The sequence below is a fragment of the Nicotiana tomentosiformis genome, chromosome 1 (assembly GCF_000390325.3).
Source record: "Nicotiana tomentosiformis chromosome 1, ASM39032v3, whole genome shotgun sequence".
NCBI lineage: Eukaryota > Viridiplantae > Streptophyta > Magnoliopsida > Solanales > Solanaceae > Nicotiana > Nicotiana tomentosiformis.
Window position 1 is genome coordinate 20,963,807 of NC_090812.1, and position 21,442 is coordinate 20,985,248.

Sequence of the window (21,442 nt, forward strand, 5' to 3'; positions counted from 1 at the left end):
AACTTGCTTTTCAAGACAGCCCAAGCATGTGAGCATGGTAATTCGTCAACTTAGAACCGCCCACAACTGCAAGTTTTCTCTAGGAGAAAAATGTTGTAATGCCTTCCTTCATCATTCACCATGTGCAAGTGTTCAGTCGATGGTACAACCTACATTAAACGGAGAAATATGAGTTGTGGATATTTGTACAAGTCGTGTATCTGTCAATGATTAAACGTATTAAATACCGTATACATGTATATAAGAAAAAATATTTAAAATACACTGAATACAAACACTATTTATCTGACAGAATATTAAAGTGAATACTTTTATTTGTGAAATACAGTAAAATATTGTCAATACAAAAATAAAACCACTAAATACAACCAATGAAATACAGTTGTAGTAACATGTATTATCAACATATAATATGCAATTAATACAATATTTTTACACAACAGAATACATGCACTAGTGTTATTATAAAAAAGGCAGGCAACAGGTTAATAATAGAGGTTGTATCAGGCATAAATACATGATGTATTCATATATTTTAATTTTGTCAATGCAAGTACTTATAGCAACAAAAAAAAACTTACAGTCATACGTGTAGACAATGTCTTATTCAATGTAAGGATCTCCTGGTATTTTTTTTCCAAGCGTTGTGTACATGTGTGAAGCTTCTTTTCGATTGCTGCAATTCCAACATCCAAACATCTTCCTAACTTCTTCTAGGAAGTCGTATATTGGCAATTCTCTTGCAGATACAAGTGCAGAATTAATTGACTCGACAATATTTGACGTCATAGTCCATCCCTGGTTAACAGGTTCATACAACCTAACCCACTTATCGTATCCAGCTAATTCCAAGTATTCTTTCACCCGAATATCTACCTTCTTCACTTTTTCCACTAGACTGTCAAATTCATCCTGAGTGTATGCTTTTGCCATCGAAAAGTATACCTCGCTCAACTTTGCATGGCTCCTTTTGAATTTCTTATATACGTTGTTCCATAGATGCCATATACAAGCAAAATGGGGTACCGTAGGATACACTATCGATAGAGATTTGATGATGCTCTCATTCCTATCTGAAACAATGTACATGTTTTCCCGCTCGCCCTAAGCTACCTTAAATTGCTCAAAGAACCACAGCCAAGCAACATCATTCTCTGAATCAATAACACCATATGCTAGTGGCAATATATGTCCTGTAAATACAATTGCATACAGATAAAAAAAATATCATTCAAGATGTATTAAAAAGTCAAAATACCATATTTTATGTTAATCAAACTTGTATGTATTTTTTTTAACTGATTAGCCTGCACCATCCAACGTGCTAGCAGAGACGAATGTCCCTGTGTATGTCGATTTTAGGTGGCTGTCATCCACAACCACTATGGGTCTACAGTAATTGAACCGCTTTATAAAAGCATACAACAATATATACAAATACAAGAACTCATTTTTAGGTAGTTTTTCCATTCTAATATGTGAACCGGGATATGTCATATCCAATGTATATAAGTACCCTGGTAATTTATTGTATGAATCAGCTGGTTCACCTATCAAAAAATTTATTGCCTTATCTTTAGCGCACCACGCCAACATATAACTAACATCTACACCAAAGTCCGATTTCACATCATCAATTATATCCTTTGGCGTGTATTTCCTTTTATGATTAGTAAAGTTGGACCTAATCATTCCCCCAATCAACATACTGGTTGCTTGACATTGCTCATACACTTTATCCTTCAACGAACATGTATGCTTATCATTGAACTCCCTCACTGTGAACATTTGTGATTTGCTAATACTAGAAGCCTTAAATCTCCATTCACAATCCTCAGAAATACATAACAATGTATAGCTGCAAATATATTTATGTTATAAATACGACTGGTTATGTATGGATAAAACATATACAGATCCTACAGTTGATTCGGCTACAGACACAATATTTTCATTTGCCAATAAAGTTTTGAATATATAAACATACAACGAAATACAATGTATATTACATGAATATACTATACAACTTTTTTTGAATACATTGCATGAAACAATGTATAAACATACATTAATAGAAATAGTTCAATTCTCCTATTTATAAAATATATTGTTTAAACATACATTAATATACTGTTTCACAACATTCAATTACAAGAACACTGATACAGAAACTTAGCATGAAGGAAAGCATATATTATGAATACAATATTATACTTGTTGTATTTATAAAATTCTGCCATGAATATTTTATAAAACTATTACGGATACATATCTATATAGTTGAATACAACATATTGGTAAAGAGGTTGTAAGTAATAACATTCAAACTTGATTGCATTAGACCTATCAACCCGGAATTGAAACCTTTCAGCAATTGCATATTGCTTCATCACCGCCTTCAATGTCACCTTATCCTTATATACTTGTCCAGCCATGACCTCTCTTTGATTAGTTTTTGAAATAATCAAATTCCTTTCTGATTCGAAAACCTCAATTGGTTCACTTGAGTTTAAAGACTCAAGCGCAAGTATATCAATTGTATCAAATTTACTCACCCCATCTGTTTCGTCTAGTTGCATTAGGTCACTTTGAATTAAACTTCCTCCAGCTATAATTTCTTTATCCATTGTAGTTATACACAATAGATACATCCCGAATTCTCTGTTCTCCTTTTTCAACTATACATACATCCTGTAACCCATGTCGTTGTGTATTTCCATAGGCGTGCAATTTCCTTCCACTTTGTTTTCAATTTTAATTGACTTTGAGCTCAAATCTATGGCAAGTTGCTTCGAAATTGAAGCAACCAAATCATTGTACGACACATACTCCTTTAACAGTATCCCATCAATCGAATAATCGACATAACTATTCTCAATGTTCCACTTGCCAGAATGACGAAGTAGCACAGTTAAACTTGCCATCTAGAAAATCGAATTTCAAACTATTTCAGTAGATACTTGTATCACTTCCTAGCATAACCTCGAACAATATCAGTGAAAAAAAAACCTTGAACGATACCAGGAAAAAAAAAGGAATTGAAACTCTGAAGAAGGCTCTGTTTTTTGGTGTTTGTCGTCTGATAAATCTTCTCATTATTGATTGATAATGTTGCGTGTTATAATTGTGTTTGTTGAGTTATATTAGAAGTGTATCACGTTAATTGATACACTTTCCGTTTTTAAACAGCTGGAGAGACCTATTTTTACGCAGATTGTCGTTATTGTATTCATAAATACAGTGCGAGAATACATATGAATACATCGCCGTATAGCTGGATTGCCCTGTTTTTCGCCGAGTTTTGCTACGGTATTCATGAATACAGTAGCTTGAATACATTGAATACATTACCATAACAACTGAAAAGGACTATAGGAAGTAATTAAGTATATGGTAGCTATAGAAAGTTAATAGCCACTAAACAATAGTGATTTCTGAAAATTTCTCAAAATGATTAGCAATGAAAACAAAAAAAAAATGCTCGGAAAATGTGAACTACTTTAACAAACAAAGAAACAAAATTTACGTAAGCCTAAACTCCTTTCTGACTCTATCTTAGTTGCTCAAAACATTCCAAACGTTTCAAATCTCCTAAACTAACAAAATCATAAGAAAACTTTGGCCCTCTGGAGACAAAACTGATATCATCATACTCAATGGAGCCAAAAACTGGTAGTATCCGTCGTTCTGCTGCCTACAAAAGGAAGTATGTCCCTCAGCTGCATAAATTTACACCGATAGAGACGCCCCATTATCAGCCGCAGTTAGATTCAGTATCATATTAGCTGCCTTTGGAGCCCTGACAAGGTAGAAGGCTCTAAACATCAGCAAACTTCTAGAGTATGAAACTCATCTTGAGGCAAATGCATAACTTGAAACATAACTGTAGCATTCCTAGACAAGCCCCAATTACCGATTGAATAAAGATGTTAAAACTGCATTCAAACAGCCACAGAAATCGTATATAAGTAGTTCTTAGTTCATGACGAGTTTGAGGAGAGAAGGGCAGGTGTCTGGTAGAGGGATGCTGAATTGCCAAAGCACGATTGAAGCATGTCCGTGTAAATGACACCAGGATTATGTGCAAAAGCTGCCATTCTAGGAGGCAACTCCTTCGCAACTGACCTTGAAGTACAATATGGTGCCACCTGTGAAGATCTTATCAGGTCACAACAATTTTGGCCAGACTCCAACCCCCAGAAGTGATTTAAGCTAATTGGAATCGAAATAAATTGGCATTTTCATCACCCATTTGAATTGTTAATCTGGTGATGATTCACTTCCAAATTTTGAAGTTTCAGTTTAAAAGTTCATATTCGAGACCCAAAAAAACAAAATGCAACTTAGGTTCTTAAATGCTTAAAGGATCAATGTTTGAGTTCCATGGTCACTACAAATCATCTAGGGCAAATGTTCTCAACTGTCACCAAATTAACCTAGCAAAATGAAGCTCATCAAGCATATTGGCTCTTTGCATATTTTGAAATCCCTTAGTTATTAGGAAAAGATCCAAGAATTTATGACGTGGAACTCTAGGGACATAAAATATGAGATCCGATGCACAACTGGCGTACAAGAACCAATATTTTTGCAAATCATCAGCAATATGATTAACAGATTTAGAGTAGAAATATAAAGTTCTGGTAATTTCAATAGAAACTGAGTTTTACCTGTGCAGCGGCAGATCTTCCCCAAAAAGAAGACATATTTAGGATCACTCCTTGCTTCTTCTCAAGCATTAGGGGAATAAAGTGATGCAGAACATTTGCAGTTCCTTTTATGTTAGTGTCAACGACTGAATCAAACACTTCAGGTGGCACTTCCCATAGTTTGTTGTTCCTATTAATAGTTCTTGCGCTGTTCACTGAACGAGGTTCATATTTTAGGTTTTTTTGAATGTGAAATAACAAAGACCACAAACTATAGGGGTGTCAATTTAAAACCATAATCCGCATATTTGCTTCCAAATTGCTAATCTGTCAGGTATTAACAAAGGATTGGGCACCAATTATCATCTTTGCTTAACAACCTCCTTCCATAACTCCCTACCATTACCATTTAACCTCCATAACAACCTGAAAAGCAAGCTCTTGTTATGTATCTTTGGATTTTTAACCCCCCAGCCCCCTCCTTTTTTTATCCAACATTACTGTTTGCCATTTCACCATATGAAATTTCTCCTATCAGCACTTCCTTCCCATAAGAATTTGCTCCTTAGAGAATTTATCCTCTTTTCAGCTTTACTGGGAATAAGAACAAGTGAATCAGATAAGTGGGCATCCCATTCAGAACACACTATTCACCGGTGCAAGTCTACCACCAAAAGATCGAAACTGTTTCTTCCAATGGACCAGCTTCGTAACACATTAATCAATCACACCTTGCCACACACCCCCTGATTATTATATTTGTCCCTAAAGGAAGCCCCATTTAAACCAAGGGATAAACATCAATTTTCCAATCCATAATACTTGCCAAATCCATGATGCAGTCACTGCATTCAAGAATTGCTATAAAATATATATTAAAAACAGAATTGAAAAGACTTTTAAGCGCGAAACAAGCCATCGAAAGGTTTTAAAAGAACTGAATAGTAAAAAGTAACAGACAAAGTTAGTCATTACACCATTACTACAAAGTAGTAACAGATACTAGATACTTGGCTAACTACACACAAAGCACTAAATACTAGTCAATTGGCTAAGTACACAGTCACTAAACACAATAACTACTAACATCCACTAGTCAGGTCAACTACACACTGAAGTTACGAAGCTAGTTACTTGGCAGGGGTCTTCATTAGCTCACTTGGAGCAAAAAACCGCGTGGGAGACACCTGATAAAAAGGCGGCAGCCACAAGAGAATTAAATGCGAAATAAACTATGAAGAACTGATGGAAAATAGGAACAGATGCAGAAATTGGCATTTGCACCACCCTCTTCTCCATCATATCGAGATTCTCTCTGACCTTCTCCACTTTCTTCCTTGTATCAGCATCCATTTCCTGCTCCAGCCCGCTCAACTTAAGTATCTCAGCATTGATTTCATCCCCGAAAGCTGATAGCTTTTCAGCTAGATATTTCACCTCAACTTCTTTCACATATTTTATTTTCATAAAGGCAAGATAGCAGCAAACAAAAGTCCCACTTATTTGGACCAAACCACTCACAACCGTAACGTAAAATACGGGACATTGTAGAGTTTTGTTTGAAGTTAGGGCAAACACCAAAAAATAATTCATCGCAAAGAAAAAAGCAACAGCTTTTAGAGAGAATTTCAAGGGATTGAGAAGTTCACGTTGTACCAGACTTTCGTCTTCGTTTAGAGATAACAGTTTGGTCGTCAATTTTTTTGATTCAGCTGTTACTTCTTCCACAACCTTCAGAACTTCAGCCATAGTGTTGGAGAGAGGGAGGGAAAGGGGCCGGCGTGGTGCACAATCGAGAAATTGAACGAAGAAAACCGTCGCTATATGTAAGGGTCAAAGTAAATGTAAAGAGTAAACAGGATAAAAATAACTAAATTCAGAATAGTCCTTCGTAATACGTGATTCGAAGCTTAAAATATTTATCAGACTTATATTACTAATACTAATAAAAATAGTTGAAAGTTTAGTTCTCCTATAAAAGTTTAATATTTGAGTAATTTAACGAATTCGAATGATGTTGAACGTAAACAGTAAATACCAATTTCTGATCGTCCATTTTTTTTTAAAATTATTTTATTTTCATGTTATTATTATTGTCAGAAAAATTCGGGGAAAGAAAAAAGAATAAACCTTTAACTTAGGAGAGTAATCATACGATTAAGGAGAACGAAGGTCGCTTATTCTTTTATACACGACTAGGGGTGGTAAGTGGGCCGGGCCCGGTCCTAAGTGGACTTTGCGGGCCCGGTCCTAAGTGGGCCGGTCCTATGCGGTCCGGTCCTAAATGGTCCCGGGTTTCGCTGGCTTATTGTTGGAACCGGCTCGGGACCAGGACCACGAACTAACGGTTCCGGGTTAAGTGGGCCGGTCCCGGGCCTAAACGGGCCTAAACGGGCCCAACAGAAACTTTCTATTTTTAATTTTTTTTTTATAGAAGTTAGAGAAAAAAATAGTAATAAAGATATATAAGCTATATTCGATTTATATACTATATATACATCTTAAAATATATATATACTATATTATATATACATAGTATACATCTTAAAATATACTATATATACATCTTAAGATATACTATATATATATAGTATAGTATAGTAGATCTTAAGATATATATACATCTTAAGATATATAAGCTATATATATATATATAGTAAGATGTATATATACTATAGTATAGTATATAAGCCGTATTCGATAGAATATATATAGGCTTATATATATATGTATATCGAATATAGCTTATATATCTTATGAGATGTATATATATATATATATATATATATATATATATATATATATATATATATATATATATATACTATACTATATTATACTATATGTATAGCTTAAGATATATAAAAAGACAAAAATATTGTAAAGAGATATTCAAATCAATGCGTTATATTTTTATTATAGCATTAAAAATCATGGCAATATCTTTATAGTTGAAAATAGAAAAAAAGTGTAATTATAAAAAGTTTGGGATTAAAACAAAGTTGGGGGGTTAAATGGCTATAAAAAAAAATTATTTTTTTTTTGTAAAAAATAGCCGTTGGGCCCGCCCAGGACCGGGCCGGTCTTGGGCCCTGGCGGGCCAAACAGTCCCGAGCTTGACGGGCCCAAACATAGGACCGGCCCACGAGACCGGACCAGGCCCGCTAAAACCGGACCAAACGGTCCTGGCACGTTTAGCCGTTTGATCCGTTTGGCCCGCGGTCCCGGGCCTAGACCGGCCCACTTGCCAGCCTTATACACAGACCGCCCCTGGACAGGCCCACTTGCCAGCCTTATACACGACTACAAGATTAGCGCATTCAAGACTTTACTTTTTTGTTTCTCAAGGATTGATTTTACTAATTTTTGTACAGAATTAACTCGTCTTTTTAAAAAATTTGCAGAAATATCAGAAGTACAAGGTTTCAGATATTGATCACAAAAAAATTCCTCAAACAAATAGTTTGAAATGATCTTATCTTATCTTGTACTTAATTGAAGATGATTAGCAATGAAAACAAGAAAAATGCTCGGAAAATAGGATCTACTTTATCAAACAAATAGACAAAATTTACAGAAGCCTAAACTCCCTTCTGACTCTGTCTTAGTTGCTCAAAGCATTCCAATTGTTTCAAACCTCCTAAACTCACAAAAACATAAGACAACTCTTGGGGGGTTTGGGGGTGGGGTTGGGGTTGGGGGGGGGGGGGATGTTATCATAATCGCTGGAGTTAAAAACTGGTAATATCCGTCATTCTGCTGTCTACAAAAGGTAGTATGTCACTCGGCTGCATAAATTCACACCGAAAGAGATGCCCCATTATCAGCTGCAGTTAGATTCAGTATCATATTAGCTGCCTTTGGAGCCCTGACAAGGTAGAAATTTTTAAACATTAGCAAGCTTCTAGAGTATGAAACTCATCTTGAAGCAAATGTGTAATTTGAAACATAACTGTAGCATTCCTACAAAAGCCCCAAATACCAATTGAATAAAGATGTCAAAGTTGCATCTAGACAGCCAAAGAAATCGTAAGTAGTTCTTAGTCAGTTTGAGGAGATGAGGGTGAAGTGGAAGGTATTAAGTACCATGACTCAGGTGTCTGGTAGAGGGAAGCTGAACTGCCAAAGCACGACTGAAGCATGTCCGTGTAAATGACACCAGGATTAAGTGCAACAGCTGCCATTCCAGGGGGCAACTCCTTCGCAACTGACCTTGTCAGACCCTCTATTGCCCATTTTGAAGTACAATATGGTGCCACCTGTGAAGATCTAATCAGGTCACAACAATATTGGCCAAACTCGAACCCCCAGAAGTTATTTAAGCTAGTTGGAAATCCAAATAAATTGGCTTTTTCATCACCCATTTGTATAATTAATCTGGTGATGATTCGCATTCATAGAGTTCCTTCCTCATTAACTTCCAAATTTGAAGTCAGTTTAAAAGTTCACATTTGAGACCCCCCAAAAAAAAAGCAACTTAGGTTCTTCAATGCTTAAATGATCAATGTTTGAGTTCCATGGTCCCTACATGTCTTCTAGGGCAAATGTTCTCAACTGTCACCAAATTAACCTAGCAAAATGAAGCTCATCAAGCATATTGGCTCTTTGCATATTTTGAAATCCCTCAGTTATTGAGGAAAAGATCCAAGAATTTATTACGGGGAACTCTAGGGACATAAAATATGAGATCCGATGCACAGCTGGCATAGAAGAACCAACATTTTTGCAAATCATCAGCAATATGATTAACAGACTAGAGTAGAACTATGAGAACTTATGGATAAAGTTCTGGTAATTTCAGTAGAAACTGAGTTTTACCTGTGCAGCGGCAGATCTTCCCCAAGAAGAAGACATATTTATTATCACTCCTTGCTTCTTCTCAAGCATTAGGGGAATAAAGTGACGCAGAACATTTGCAGTTCCTTTTATGTTGGTATCAATGACAGAATCAAACTCTTCAGCTGGCACTTCCCATAGTTTGTTGTTCCTATTAATAGTTCCTGCGCTGTTCACTGAACGAGGTTCATATTTTAGGTCTTTCTGAATGCGAGATAACAAAGACCAGTACAAACTATAGGGTGTCAATTTAAAACCATAAAAGTGTAACCTGCCAATTCAGCAAACTTCAACAGGTTGGGTAAGTGGCATAACCATTCAAGGATTAAATTAGGTTAACCCCAAATTAACCCATTGAAAAGACTGGGTCAACTTGGGCTACATACCAGCCCATACAAACATGGAGCTGCGCACACTGTCACCCAAAAGAAAAAGACAAACAAATGGTTTTGATGAATGATATAATTTTACTTTATTGCACAATGAAGCATTTTTAAGCAACTCAACATTACAATATAATCTAGAAAAACATAAACAAATGGGAAAGTAGTGTTGAGTTGGGCGGTTTGGGTCATGAGCCGCTGGTCAACCCATCTTGATCTTACTCATTTCGACCCAAACAGACTTTGAACAAATAGGATCATTGACCCATTTAATGATTCAATCAATTTTTCTACCCATATCGACCCATTATACGTAATTGACACTCCTAGTTAAGAGTAAATATCCATCTGGATTTCCTACCTTTATTTTATTGCTACAAACTTACAGCCATCTTGACCCAAAAAAACTTACAGTCAATCAATCAACTACATCTCCATCAGAATCTTGCAAGTGACCCCAGTTATTTATAAATTCTCAATTTATTATAAAACACGAAATTAGCTCACCAATCCCAGTAACTAGACTTGAGACCTTATAATGATAACACAAATTTCTAAAGCAAGTGTCAACAGACATATCAACTAGCGGTGCATGCACATACAGCTGGAAGCTGCGATTTAACTATAAGTGCAGGAGTGTACAATACCATACTAAATAATGCACCGAATGCTTAATGATGGCAAAAGAATGATGACACAATATGGCATAATACAGACTGATGAACAGCACAAAGCCTAGGCTACACTGTGCAGTCTTGAAACAGCTCAGGAAATACAAATAGAGAATATAAGCCACTTGTAAAATGAGAAGCACTTGTTTTACCCTCTTCTCTAAGTAGAAACCAAAACCAATATGCTCCATCTATGCCAAGAAAAATTGATTATCTTCAGAATAATTTGGCTATTCTCAAAGTAAAGATGTCATCAGTTAGTGATGTATAATCAAGTCCAGTACCTAAATTAGTATGTATGTGAGGATTAATTTCAGATCCTCAAGGACAAATATGCTTTCATCTATCACTGTGAGACATGACAGGAAACTCAGAAATAACAGCCTTAAATAAGATTAATGGGAGAAACTTTCTCCAATTTCTAGTCGAACCATCGCAGAAATGCTTTCTCCTTCGAGATATTCTTCGTTTAAATTTAAAAAAAATCCCAAGATTCAGGAAAAACTCATCTGAATTATTAAATAGTAAATAAGTCAATTGAGTGCTGTTGTTAGAGAGGCTGGGTAGGATTGCACTTTAATATTGGTAATGGGAGCAAAGTTATTAAGATCACTATATCCTTTATAAAAAGAACAAAATGTACAGCAGCAGCAAGGTTGTATACAACCAAGTACCAATAATATCAGGAACGCCCTTTTTCTCCATAACAGCACGTGCTAACTCCTCAACACTGCTATTTAAACTCTGAAATGCCAAGGAAGAAACACAAACTATGTCAATGGATGCATGTAGGCGGACCAGCGATTTTGTGAAGAAAAAAAAAATTAAACTATATAAATATACACAAAAACACAGATATATTCATTCTTGCAGTCAGCCAATATGTTTATTCATCACAGCAACATTCAACTATGACAAACACCTGAGCTTTAGATGCAAGCAATAGGGAAAGCAAGTACTCAGAAATATAAACAGGGTACAAAGTATTGATTGAGGAGGTGCAGAAAAGCTTGTACTGAACTTCAAACATGTATTCTATCTCTCCTTAACCAACAAGGCTTTTAATATTAGTCGTAGTATCCTACAAGCCATTCTTTTCTTTTTTGATATGTTGAGACACTTTTATCACTCATTTTTTAGCAAAACTAGTGGATGGAAACACTAGATAAAAAATTAAAAAAGAAATTTACATAAAAAAGAGAAAATATAAAAGGGTCTTTAGAGTTGAGCACACCCATAAAAGCCCTTCCTTGATAATGGACATAAAAACAAATTAAAGGAATTTCCATATCTTCAGTATACATCGGGTCATTTATATTCTTGTTCTCTTAGAAACTTGTTCCTACCTATCCCACATCATTTTTGTCCAATCCTGGGTATAGCGCAGAAGTCAATCAATCTGTGCCTTCAATTGAGCTTCGAGACTCAGTTTCTATCGAACTATATTCTCCATGAACTTCGTCAAATCGAATAAGTAACCGCAACACTCTATTCCACCTGAGAGACATAGGCTTTTACATTTTCCATGTCTTCTACTCAACTCATTCTACCAGTCTTCACTCAATTCATCCTCATTATTTATAAACTAACCACACTCAGAACAGCCAAAACCCCACTTTGACTCAAGTATTTGGTATTTTTAGCTTTTCCTCCCCTTAGTCTCCAGCCCTTATTTTCAGCCTATTCACTTGCGCATACTTTGGAACTTGATTTTATCCAATTATATTCCCCATGATGTCTTGTTCAGATGAAGAAGTTAAAATAATGCTTTGAAGCTATTATAGTATCCAGTTCATAGAAAAAAAAACTTCTTGTGTCTTCTCAATGACTCAATCTTCTTCTATTCATGCCTCCTCGTTGCTTAAACTAAAACTACATGCAGGATAGTATACACCCTACTCCAGACGAATAAATAAATTCTAATTTCTGCAACTATTGCCGAGTTTTCTAATACATAAATGGAGCCATATTCCAGAAAGCCCACAACAATCACTCGTACCACAGTAGCTACAACGAAACAAGCAGCAAAACTAACAACATTACAAATTCATGTTTCAGTTTCACAAAATCAAAAAAGCAAAAATAATAGTAGGTAAAATGTGGAATGATGTGGAGGAAGAAAAAGTATTTCTCTGTCACCAGCTTATGTCACCAGCTTATGTGGTAATATTTCCTTATTAATCCGTTCCAAAAAGACATATTTCTATAAATGGAACCAATTACTTTGAACTTATCATTTTAACGTTAATGAGAAGCTATTACAAATTTCAAAAGTGTTTTATTTATTTCTTAAATTCCGTGCCAGAGTCAAACTATGTCACTTTCAAAAGACCAGTTCTCCGAACAAATGTCAATCCATAGACAATTACTATCTTGAGTAAGCTCTCTAATTGAATTGTTTAACCAATTTTCCTAAGTGAACTAAACTGACACAAAAAAAATTAAGGTATACAAATGCAACTCCATCAGAAGATTCTGGACGCAAATACAGTTATACAAAAAGGGCGGGGCAAAGAGAAAAATGTGAAATTAGGGATTACCACGTCGACATTCATGAGGAGGTGTTTGTTCTCAGAAGGAGGATTGGTAACGGAAGCGAGCTCGGGTTGGAGGGCATTGAGCTTGTCCTGAGAACGAGCGCAGCCGATGACGCAGTGGCCTCTCTTCGCCATTTCTAGGGCTAGGGCTTTGCCTAATCCTCGGCTCACGCCTGTGATTAACACCGTACGAATCTCTCCTCCGGCTAATCGCATACTGGAAATTCCTGCCGTCGTCGGCATTGGCGGTAGTGTCATGTCTTATGATAAGGAAAGCGGCAGAATTGAAATAACTTTCCTTTCCCGGCTTATATTCAGTAGCAAAAATAATACTTGGATAGAAATTTCGTATGGCCTTATCTTATTTGGTTACTAATTTTAAAATAAATTATCTCATTATATCATGATAACTTATATTTATCAGAAAAAAATAGTAATCTCAGGATAAAGTAGTAAGATAGACAATTTCAGGGTTAATACAATATATCAAACTGTTCATAAAAAATAATAGTAGAATAATTAATCTTCAACCGATAGAATGCCAGTACTTTACTCTTTGGGGGTCATTTGGTAATAAAGATTAAAGAAATACAACTATTTTGGGTTTGTTATAAAAATATTATATTGTGGATGTCTATTCATTACTCTGCTATAGATAATCTTCCTGAAGAAAATTATCCATTTAGTACTCTATTAAAATTTATCTACAAGCAGGTGATGAAGGCAGGTTGCAAGCAGCTCAATGAAATGATTTGCAGTAGCTTCTTATTAAACAGGCAGGTTGCAAGCAGCTCATGCAGACAGCTTACAAACAGCTAAATAAAATATAAATAAATAAGTCATGTGATCGGTGATGATTCTGTAGAGATGTAAATATTTTAATTTTTGTTATTTGTAGTAGATAGTATGGTTATGTAATTGTTGTACATAAATAAAAGTTATGCTTTGATAATGATGTTTACTATCATATTTATTTTATTTATGTCATTTTGAAGAATATGGATAATCCTCAAATTATGTTTGGATAAAAAACCAATCATGAAGATATTTTTGTAATTGATAGTGGAACAACTTATGCCATATTCAAATATCAGAAATACTTTTCTTATTCGCATAAGGAAAAAGCAAATGTTTCAACAATTTCTGGTAATATAAGTTTAATTGAAGGCTCCGGAAGAGCCACTATATTTCTGTCTAAGGAAACAAAACTTATAATAGACAATGTATTATTCTCCTCCAAGCCCCGAAGAAACTTGTTGAGTTTTGTGGATATTCGCCGAAATGGTTATCATGTTGAGATGATAAATGAAATGAATATGGAATATCTTTATATTACAAAGAATATTTCTGGCCAGAAGTGCATTGTAGAAAAGTTACCAACTTTATCTTCTGGCTTATACTATTCGGAGATTAGTACAGTTGAAGCACACTCTAACGTAAACCAGAAGTTTACTGATTCAAATATTTTTATGCTTTGGCATGGTCGTTTGGGCCATCCTGGATCAATAATGATGAGACGAATTACTGAAAATTCGAGTGGGCATCCATTAAAGAACCTGACGATCCTTACAAATAATGAATTTTCTTGTGATGCTTGTTATCAAGGCAAAATGATCATTAGACCATCACCAATAAAGGTTGGCATTGAATCCCCTGTCTTTTTAGAACGTATACATGTGGATATATGTGAACCTATTCACCCACCAAGTGGGTTGTTTAGATATTTTATGGTCCTAATAGATGCATCTTCAAGATGGTCTCATGTGTGCCTACTATCATCTCGCAACCTGGCATTTGCAAAGCTATTAGCCCAAATAATTTGATTAAGGGCACAGTTCCCAGATTATCCTATAAAGGCTATTCGCCTTGATAATGCTAGAGAATTCTCATCTCAAGCTTTTGATGATTATTGTCTATCATTTGGGATAAAAGTCGAATATCCTGTAGCTTATGTTCATACTCAAAATGGCCTTGCAGAGTCATTTATTAAACGCCTACAATTGATAGCAAGACTACCACTTATGAAAATAAAATTGCCCGCTACTGTTTGGGGCCATGCTATCTTGCATGCAACATCACTTATCCGTCTCAGACCGACACATTATAATAAATATTCTCCGTCACAATTAGTTTTTGGTCATGAACCAAATATTGCCCATCTACGAATTTTTGGATGTGTTGTATATGTGCCAGTAGCACCACCACAACGCAGTAAGATGAGCTCGCAGAGAAGATTATGAATATATGTTGGACGCTCTATTATTCGCTATCTTGAACCATTGACGGGAGATTTATTTACTGCTCGATTTGCAAATTGTCGGTTTGATGAAATAAATTTCCCACAATTAGGGGGAGAAAAAAAGAAAATCAAAAGAGAAATTGTATGAAAAGTTTTATCATTATCCCATTTTGATCCACGTACCCCTATATGTAACCATAAGGTCCAGAAGATCATTCATTTACAAAATATAGCAAATCAAATGCCAAACGCGTTTACTGATTTGAAAAGGATAACTAAGTCACATATCCCTGCAGAGAATATGCCTATCCGAATTGATGTCCCAACATGACTATCTACTAGCAAGAGATCTAGTGAACCTAAAGCACGCCTGAAGCGTGGTAGACCTTTGGGTTCTAAGGATCAAAATCCTAGAAAAAGAAAATCGACAAATGATTAAAACGATACTATAAAGGGATCTCCTGAAGAGACCCAAAATCTGATTAGTTCTGAGATTCCTGAAGAAATCACTGAACCCGAGACTCAAGTGAGCGAGGAACTTTTAATAAGTTCTACTGGTGATGGGATTAATTTAAATCGATCTGAAATAGTGGTGGATAATATTTTTGCTTATAATGTTGCACTTAACATTATGCAAGATAGTGAGGATTTTGAACCCCGATCTGTCGAATAATGTCGACAAAGATCTGATTGGCTAAAATGGCAAGGGGCAATTCAATCAGAATTGAACGCACTTGCTAAAAGAGAGGTCTTTGGACCAGTAGTCCAAACACCTGCTGGTATAAAACCAGTTGGTCATAAAAGGGGTTTTGTGCGGAAAATGAATGACCAAAATGAAGTTGAAAGATACAAGGCTCTCCTTGTCGCACAAAGATTCTCACAACGACCTGGAGTTGATTATGAAGAAACATATTCACCCGTTATGAATTCCATAACATTTCGATATCTCATCAGTTTAGCTTTACGTGAAAGGCTTGAAATACATATGATGGATGTGGTTACAGCTTATCTGTACGAGTCACTTGATAATGAGATTTACATGAAAATCTCTGAAGGATTTAAAATGCCTGAAGCATATTCAAAATCTCGGGAAATGTATCCATTCAGATTACAAAGATATTTGTACGGTTTAAAGCAATCTGGGTGCATGTGGTATAATCGTCTTAGTGAATATTTGCTAAAAGAGGGTTACATAAATGATGTTATTTGTCCATGTATTTTTATAAAGAAAATAACATCAGAATTCGTTATACTTGCTATTTGTGTTGATGATATAAATCTTGTTGGAACTCCAGAAGAGCTCCAAAAGGCAATTGAATATCTTAAAAAATAATTTGAGATGAAAGATCTTGGAAAGACAAAACTTTGTCTTTGACTGCAAATTGAACCTTTAGCAAACGGGATCTTTATGTATCAATCTGCCTATACAGAAAAGGTCTTAAAACGCTTTTACATGGACAAAGCGCACCCATTGAGTACACCAATGGTTGTCCGATCATTTGAAGTGAATAAGGACCCGTTCCGACCTCCAGAAGAGGATGAGGAACTCCTTGGTCTTGAAACACCCTATCTCAGTGCAATTGGTGCACTTATATATCTTGCTAATGCTATAAGGCATGACATAGTATTTTCAATTAATTTACTAGGAAGATATAGCTCTTCTCCTACACAGAGACATTGGAATGAGATTAAGCATATTTTGCGATATTTAAAGGGAACTCTTGATATGGGTTTGTTTTATGCTAACAAAGGTAGTGCAAATCTTGTTGGTTATGCAGGTGCAGGTTATTTATCTGATTCCCATAAAGCTCGATCTCAAACCGGGTACGTGTTTACATGTGGAGGTACTGTCATATTATGGCGCTCCATAAAGCAGTCAATTGTTGCTACTTCTTCAAATCATGCTGAGATAATAGCTATGCATGAAGCAAGTATGGAATGCGTATGGTTGAGATCAATGATTCATTTTATTCAAGAAAAATATGGTTTGGAGTGTGATAAAAGATCCACAATTTTATACGAAGACAATGCTGCATACATAGCCCAATTAAAGGGGGGATTTATAAAAGGAGATAGAACAAAGCATATTTCACCAAAGTTATTCTACACACATGATCTTCAGAAAAATGGTGACATCGATGTGCAACAAATCCGTTCAAGTAACAATCCAACAGATTTGTTCACTAAATCTTTACCAACTTTGACTTTTGAGAAGATGGTATACAAGATTGGAATGCGGAGACTCAAATATTTGAAATAAGGTTTTCATCAGGGGGAGTGAAATACGCACTGTACTCTTTTTTCCTTACTAAACTTTTTTCCATAAGGTTTTTCTTGTAAGGTTTTTAACGAGGCATCTAAAAATACATATTACTAAATATGTGTACTCTTTTTCCTTCACTAGGATTTTTTTCACTGGGTTTTCCCTAGTAAGGTTTTAACGAGGTACATTATCTTTTAATGAACATCCAAGGGGGAGTGTTATGAAAATATTATATTGAGGATGTCCATTCATTACTCCGCTATAGATAATCTTCCTGAAGAAGATTATCCATTTAGTACTCTGTTTGAAATTTATCTACAAGCAGCTGATGCAGGCAGGTTACAAGCAGCTCAATGAAATGATTTGCGACAACTTCTTATTAAACAGGCAGGTTGCAAGCAGCTCATGCAGACAGCTTACAAGCAGCTAGGGGTGTCAATGGTTCGGTTTGGTCGGTTATTTTATAAAATTTGTACCATACCAATTTTTCGGTTATTCAATTATGTATAACCAAAATTAAACTTTTTGAAATCGTCTCAATCATATCGGTTTCTCTTCGTTATCGGTACGGTTCGGTTAATTTTCGATATATTTTTAAATGTCATGTAAAAGTCACTAGTAAAAGTAGAATGCAATAACGCATATACTTTTATAGGACTTAGCAAAACTGTCTAGACAGTTTTACTGTTTAAATGGTGATGAATTATGAAAACATAAAAGATGGCCAAAGTATAAATCCATCAACTACTCTGCTGTTGCGTAAAAGAAATTACGCAAAGACAAAGAAAAGATAAATCGCACAAGTAGAAAGATATTAACCAAGTCGGGATTCAAAAATAAAGTCTATAGAAGATTAAATACTCAAAAGATAGTAAATCTAAATCATACAAAAGGAAACATATTCAATACATTGTAGTTTGCTACTCATAATCATTAGAATACTTTGTGTCTTGCTAGTGAATATGCTAGAAATAATTTAGTTTCAGTAGGAGTAGCATAATAGGTTTGAGAATTAGGATTTTGATCTTAATTACTTGTTGGCTTGTAACAATTTTCATAATTCCATGACCCAAGAAAAAATTTAGTACTTTATTATTTTTTAACTTAATATATAAATATATTTTTCATATGTAAATTTATTCGGTACGGTTCGGTATTTTTTCGGTTTATTATCATAAAATAAAAAATCTACCCTAATTATCGGTACGATTGTAGATTTATATAAAAATAAATAATTTTATTAAAATAAACCTAAAAATCGGTTTGGTACGGTTTGGTCGGTTTAGTCGGTTTTTAAATATCCATTGGCACTCCTACAACAGCTAAAGAAAAGCCTTGCAGGTGCTTCCTGAAAAACCTCGCAGCTGCTTCCTTTCTTCTATAAATAGAGGAGTTTTCAGTTCATTATGTACAGAAGTTTGAAATTTGAATAATATATCAGTTTCTCTCTATACTTGTCTTTACTTTACAGTTTTTATTTTATAACATGGTTCGATTAATTTTTTTATTTCAATATAGGCATATTACAATAATTAATATTTATACCTCATATATCCATTCTAATTATGTATTATTAATCTCGAGGTAAAATATCAAAATAACATATCTACCAATTACCCTTTTCAAATCTCTTCCCCGAAATGTTTTAATAAAATTAAGGTTAATATTGAAACTCAAAATTCTATCCAAGTTTATTAAACCAAATGTACATAATTAATATTTATACCTCATATATCCATTATATTCCGATAAATTAAATATCTATTAATAATAGTATATTTACTAAATAATCTCGTTATTATTTAATCTCATTTTATGATCCGCACAATATAATGAAGTGTTACTTAACAAACCAAACAGTCGTCCTTCTTTTCAACCTACTTTATTTCCAGCTTGTTTGGGCAAAATTTTGAAAGATGAAAAGTACTTATTTTAAAAAATAATTATTTTAAAGAATTATTATTGTATTTGGCCGGGTTTTTAGCGAAGAAATCGGTATTTTGAAGTAATAGTCTTTAGTCAAAAGCAAACGAAGTTTTATTTTATTTTTCGACCGATTATAGTGTTCAAACACATTTTGTTATTTTTTCTTTGACATCACTGTAATGAGAGTGTCAATAATATACTAATATATTTTAATTGGTTTTCTTTTTGTAATTTTAAAGTTCTTTTTTGTCTAGTTTTACTTGGCTTCTTATAGCTTGTTTGGATGGTTGTTACCTATTGTATTGTATCGTATTGTTACTTTAAATACGATATTTGTTTTGGTTGTTACTTAAATTTTATTGTATCGTATCGTTAAATCCGTCGTTACGTAACGACTAAATGTGTCACTTTATGTAACGACCAATTTGGTATGGTTGTATCGTTATCTTGTCTTTTTCTCTCATCTCACCCTTCATTATTATTAAATAATTTTATTTTATCATTTATCCTACCTTTTTATATAATAAATTTACCCTGTATCATAATTTTTCTTTATAATATTGTAAGTTTATTCTTCATATTGCTGGTGTAGGATATCCTGAAACAACAGCAAACAATACAATCTATCCAAATATTGTATTCATCAAACAATAATACAGTACAATATAATACAATACAATACGATACATTATGAAACGATGTATAACAACCATCCAAACAAGCTGTTATTTAGTATGCATGATCGACTTGAGAGTTAGAGTGGTTAGAGTAAATAAGAAATTACAAATCACTACATTCAGACTCGTTTTTATTTACATATTAAAATTTTATGTTATGAAATATAATATTAATTTACTAATAAATATAATTGTTTAACAAACTTTTGGGAGTTATCTTGCTAATTGATATATAGGTGACAATGTAAATGTATATATTTTTTCGTAATTTGACAACCTACAATTACTCTTTAAAAGAATTAGTCAAATACAGGTTACTAATGAATTAACATCCCATATGATTTAGTCAAACACAACTTATTACAATTTTTAAATACTTTTGATAACAAATACTTGTCATAATAAGTTGATTTTAATAATTTTATCTAACAGGCTCCCATTCAATATTTTATTTCAAAAAAATTAATTATTAAAATAAAATATTCACCTCGATTATTTTTTCTTTCATCTTGATTTTTTAATCCACATTTTTTAATTTTACTTTAAATAATATTTTGTGGATCAAAGAATTAACTAAACAGTCAGTGACTTGAAGCACTCAAACAAGATTGTTACGGTAGTTGTTCTCTTGCAACTTAACTTTCATATACGTCCATGCATTACCAAATAATGCTTTTCTCGTAACGCAAGGTACATACGTTGAGAGTTCTCGCAAACTAAAAGGTTAGAAGTTACGCTAATTTCTTTTTGTTGATGAATTCTTAAAATAGATTAAATAATGATAATTATGAAAAAGTAGACAAACAGCAAATGTATTGCTCTAGAGGATTATGTATGTTATTTGAATTTAGGCCTCGAATTTAAGAATGTGTACTCCTATTCTTGCCCTCAACAAGTTAGGACAGTAATGAAGAATGTTTCAAAAGATTTGTAATTTTTTTTTCTTTACCATTGTTTTTTTCAAGAAGATTAATAATGATTTTCCACTTATCTAAACTGCAAATTCAAACTATTGACTTACCAATTGGAAATGGATATATCTCATGAACTGAATTTACTACTACAACTAGAATCCAGAAATTGCTCAAATGATGAGATTAATTTTTCTATGTTAGTTTATTAACTTCTAGACCTAATGATATTTCATTGGCAAAAGAATTGAGAAGAAAAATTATTCCACCTTTAGATGGAGCCGTGAAGTATGATTTCGGCAAAAAAACTAAAGGAAATGAAAAGGTAAACTAGTAATTTCCATTACTGG

At 34.1% G+C, this 21,442-nt stretch overlaps 2 protein-coding genes across 2 annotated transcripts; both read right to left on the reverse strand.

Moving 5' to 3' along the window:
• Nucleotides 1-603: 603 nt before the first annotated feature.
• Nucleotides 604-933, reverse strand: LOC138904220 (uncharacterized). The gene has a single exon (XM_070192728.1). It carries the CDS (start codon nucleotides 931-933, stop codon nucleotides 604-606), a length of 330 nt encoding a protein of 109 aa, XP_070048829.1.
• A 7,243-nt stretch (nucleotides 934-8,176) lies between these two features.
• Nucleotides 8,177-13,398, reverse strand: LOC104110624 (NADPH-dependent pterin aldehyde reductase). The gene is made up of 5 exons (XM_009620151.4): nucleotides 13,080-13,398; nucleotides 11,214-11,283; nucleotides 9,468-9,661; nucleotides 8,736-8,908; nucleotides 8,177-8,517 (listed from the first exon to the last, which is right to left on the reverse strand). Exons 1-5 carry the CDS (start codon nucleotides 13,332-13,334, stop codon nucleotides 8,448-8,450), a joined length of 762 nt encoding a protein of 253 aa, XP_009618446.1. The 5' UTR covers nucleotides 13,335-13,398; the 3' UTR covers nucleotides 8,177-8,447.
• Between the last annotated feature and the right edge of the window lie 8,044 nt (nucleotides 13,399-21,442).

What these genes read in the sequence shown, in the direction of transcription:
- LOC138904220 (XM_070192728.1), bottom strand. Translation starts at nt 933, where the DNA reads ATGGCAAAAGCATACACTCAGGATGAATTTGACAGTCTAGTGGAAAAA.
- LOC104110624 (XM_009620151.4), bottom strand. Translation starts at nt 13,334, where the DNA reads ATGACACTACCGCCAATGCCGACGACGGCAGGAATTTCCAGTATGCGA. An exon ending in TCCTCATGAATGTCGACGTG is followed by an intron (nt 11,284 to 13,079) that starts GTAATCCCTAAT and finishes TTGGCATTTCAG; the next exon opens with AGTTTAAATAGCAGTGTTGA. An exon ending in GGGCGTTCCTGATATTATTG is followed by an intron (nt 9,662 to 11,213) that starts GTACTTGGTTGT and finishes AACCTCGTTCAG; the next exon opens with TGAACAGCGCAGGAACTATT.